The 3,108-nt window shown below is 33.8% G+C and overlaps 1 protein-coding gene across 1 annotated transcript; it reads right to left on the bottom strand.

Moving 5' to 3' along the window:
• Window positions 1-1,208: 1,208 nt before the first annotated feature.
• Window positions 1,209-2,804, bottom strand: LOC107770705 (protein JINGUBANG-like). The gene has a single exon (XM_016590039.2). It carries the CDS (start codon window positions 2,799-2,801, stop codon window positions 1,605-1,607), a length of 1,197 nt encoding a protein of 398 aa, XP_016445525.2. The 5' UTR covers window positions 2,802-2,804; the 3' UTR covers window positions 1,209-1,604.
• Between the last annotated feature and the right edge of the window lie 304 nt (window positions 2,805-3,108).

Here is a 3,108-nt window from a genome sequence, read left to right as displayed (position 1 = left end):
CATCAATCTTTTTCTCCTCTCCTTTCTCAAAGTCATGTGAGTTTCCTTCATGATGATAAACAACTAGCTGTGACATTGCAGTACTAGCTATTTAATTTATTTTATTTGCAAATCCTAGCTAGGCATAAAGTTACCTTAACCTAGTATATTATTTATTTTTGTCATTGTAATCTGTATATGTTTAAGTTATTAGAGGAAGGATAATTTTTACAGTAAGTGTTCTTCAAATTATTTTTAAGGATCGAAGACAAAATTCTTTTTTCCACCAGCCAAAGAAGAGCAAATAAAATTCTGAGTTTTACCCAAATAGCCAGCCAAATTCATTATTTACTTTTCATAGTCGGTATATATATATTCTACATTAATTATATACGATTATACACATATCATACATCAATTATATATATATTATATACCTGCCACTATTTTTAATTTAAGCGATTAGGTCGATGATTATTTATGTTAATTTTACCTAAATCCTGAACCCCGAACTCTGAACCTTAAATCCTAAACCCTATAATAACCGTGGTCGAGTGAGAAAAACAGAGAATATCTTTTCTTTCCTTTTCCTTTTTGAAACATATTGAGGAATTTAAATAGTTAGGAAAAGAGCAGACATTCTTTGCGTGGGTTTGAGACACAAATAGTATTAAATTGTGTCGGAATAGCTAGCTTTTATATACTTTCTGCGCCAAACATGGTACCTTAATTACTAGTACATAGGATTAGGAAGAGCATGATTAATTCCGATGTTTTCATATTGTAAAATGCACATGGAGCACAAACTATTATCGGCAACACTTTTTGGTGGGGGAAATTGATGCTTTTTGAACATATTGTTAATATAGTTTCTTTTCCTTTTCTTGCTACCAAATCAAAGTATAGTTCCCTTTACACAAAGCATGCTTAAGAAATTAAAACGGAGCGCATTTTCTAATTAAATGTATAGCAACAAATTAAAAAAGATAAGCTCTGGATTTTCAGAAGTAAACATATACACCCGCCTCCGGCAGCTTACTTTAAAAACTACTCCATATATAGATTAATTCCGTCAATTTATTTTCTCATTATATTCAAGAAGCTCTCCAGCGTTTTCCACAATGGCAGCATATTATAAACAATAAATTAAGGCGCTATTTTCGATAGAGTTGCAAATATATTAGTAGCAATAAGAATCACCAAATTTCAATAAATATTACACTTTTAAACTCATAATTCCAGAGGTACTACAATTGTTTGATCAATATCAAGAATGTTATAGGTAGAACGATCAAGTTAAAATCTTGAATCCGTCGATAATAATTAAACAACAATGAGGTGAGAATACTATTTCTAGCATGAATCATATCCACGATTCAATGAATTAACATGAAAAAGCAGCTCTTCAATATTCTACTCCATCAATTATCTGATGAATTTATTAACTCTAATGTGATGTTGAACTGGTAAAGTTATTTGCATGTGACCAAGAAGTTACGGATTCGAGCAATGGAAACAATCTCTTGTAAAAATGCTTGTGTATGATAAACTCTTGTGGTCTGACCTTTCCTCACATTTCGCGTATAGCGGGAGCTTAGTACACCGGGCTTCGGGCTGACCCGTAACTAATGTGACGTTGAAACAATAACCTCCCAAATTCTAATTTCTCCATCCAAACTTCCACTAAAAACAGAAAGAGCTCCATTATTATCATCATCCCATTCCCAAGCTGCTGTAACTGACTTCACTGGCTTACAATGCCCTTCAAGAACTAACGAGCAAAAATATCCACATTCTGTATTACTACTCTTTTGCCAAATCCTCACATTTTTATCAGATGATCCACTAATTAAAACATCATTAATATAAATCAGGCACAAAATTGCACCCTTATGTCCTCTTAATGGCCACGTAGCCAACATATAATCAGCACAATATTCCTCTCTTTCCCATACTAATATTTTTTCATCACATCCTCCTGAAAATAAAACTGACCCTTCCTTATTAAGAGCCAATGCATTCACTGTAGATTTGTGTTTCTTCAACGTAGCTACTAAAATATGCTTATTTTTTTCTCTTTGCCAAACTTTTATTTCCCCATCAGCCGAAGCTGTGTAAACGACGCCGTCGTGAGAAACAACAATGGCGTTAAGAGCATCGACATGACCTATTACGGATTCTAAACAAGTAAAATTCGACATATTCCAAATTTTGAAGGTTTTATCCCATGAAACTGAATACATTAATTCCTCATTAACAGCTAATCCTGAAACAGTATCTGCATGTTCTATCCAGAGTTTTTGCTTGTGACGTCTAATTTGGACGTAATTTTTTGGAGAAATGCCACGTCGGATTCGATCTTTTAAAGTTGGAAGAGTTGAGTGGAGTTGATGTTTTTCGGAGGAGGGTGGGAGTTGCCAAACTCTAATTTTGCAATCTTGATGAGCTGTGAAGATTTTTGTTTTGCTAAACGCAATTGATTTTACTATGCCAAAAGATGAAATTGTTTGATGACTGAATGTGTCGATTTGTTCATAGGTTTTTAAATCAAAGACAGTGATTTCGTTGAGAGATGCAGCGTATAAAATGTTATTGTGAATGGCTAGATGGGAAATTTGTGGGGTTAAGGTATTAAAAGTGGCTACGCAAGAATAAGATTTGAAAGATTTTGGGGAAGCAAAGGTGTCAATACTGCAAGAGCTGGTTTCTTCATATGTTGTTGAAGTAGTGCTTTGTTTTTCAGAATTTGAATTTTGATCATAAGTTGATGAATATTGGCCATTATTGCAAAACCATGTTGAGACCTCCATTATTTCTTTCATTTGAGGCTGGGAAGCAATAACAGAAAGGCAACAAATGAATGGGTATTTAAAGGCTGAAGCGAACAGTAGGGTTGAATAAAAAATGCAGTGCAAAAGGGTTAGGGAATTTAACGTCTGGCCCGTGATTTGGTTTATAATAATCTTTTTTCAGACCTCTAATCGTGACTTTGTGATGGAACAAACTGTCATGTTAATGTTAGTTGATTGGTCCAAATGTTGTCCAATGAGATTTTTCACATTTTATCTAATGAGTGAAAAAGTATAACCTAGTATACAGTACTACGTTATAGCTGCGGCATTTTTCATT

Source organism: Nicotiana tabacum, chromosome 6 (genome assembly GCF_000715075.1).
Source record: "Nicotiana tabacum cultivar K326 chromosome 6, ASM71507v2, whole genome shotgun sequence".
In the NCBI taxonomy this organism is placed as follows: Eukaryota; Viridiplantae; Streptophyta; class Magnoliopsida; order Solanales; family Solanaceae; genus Nicotiana; species Nicotiana tabacum.
Note: the sequence above shows the minus strand (reverse complement) of the source record. Positions and strands in the feature narration are given on the sequence as shown.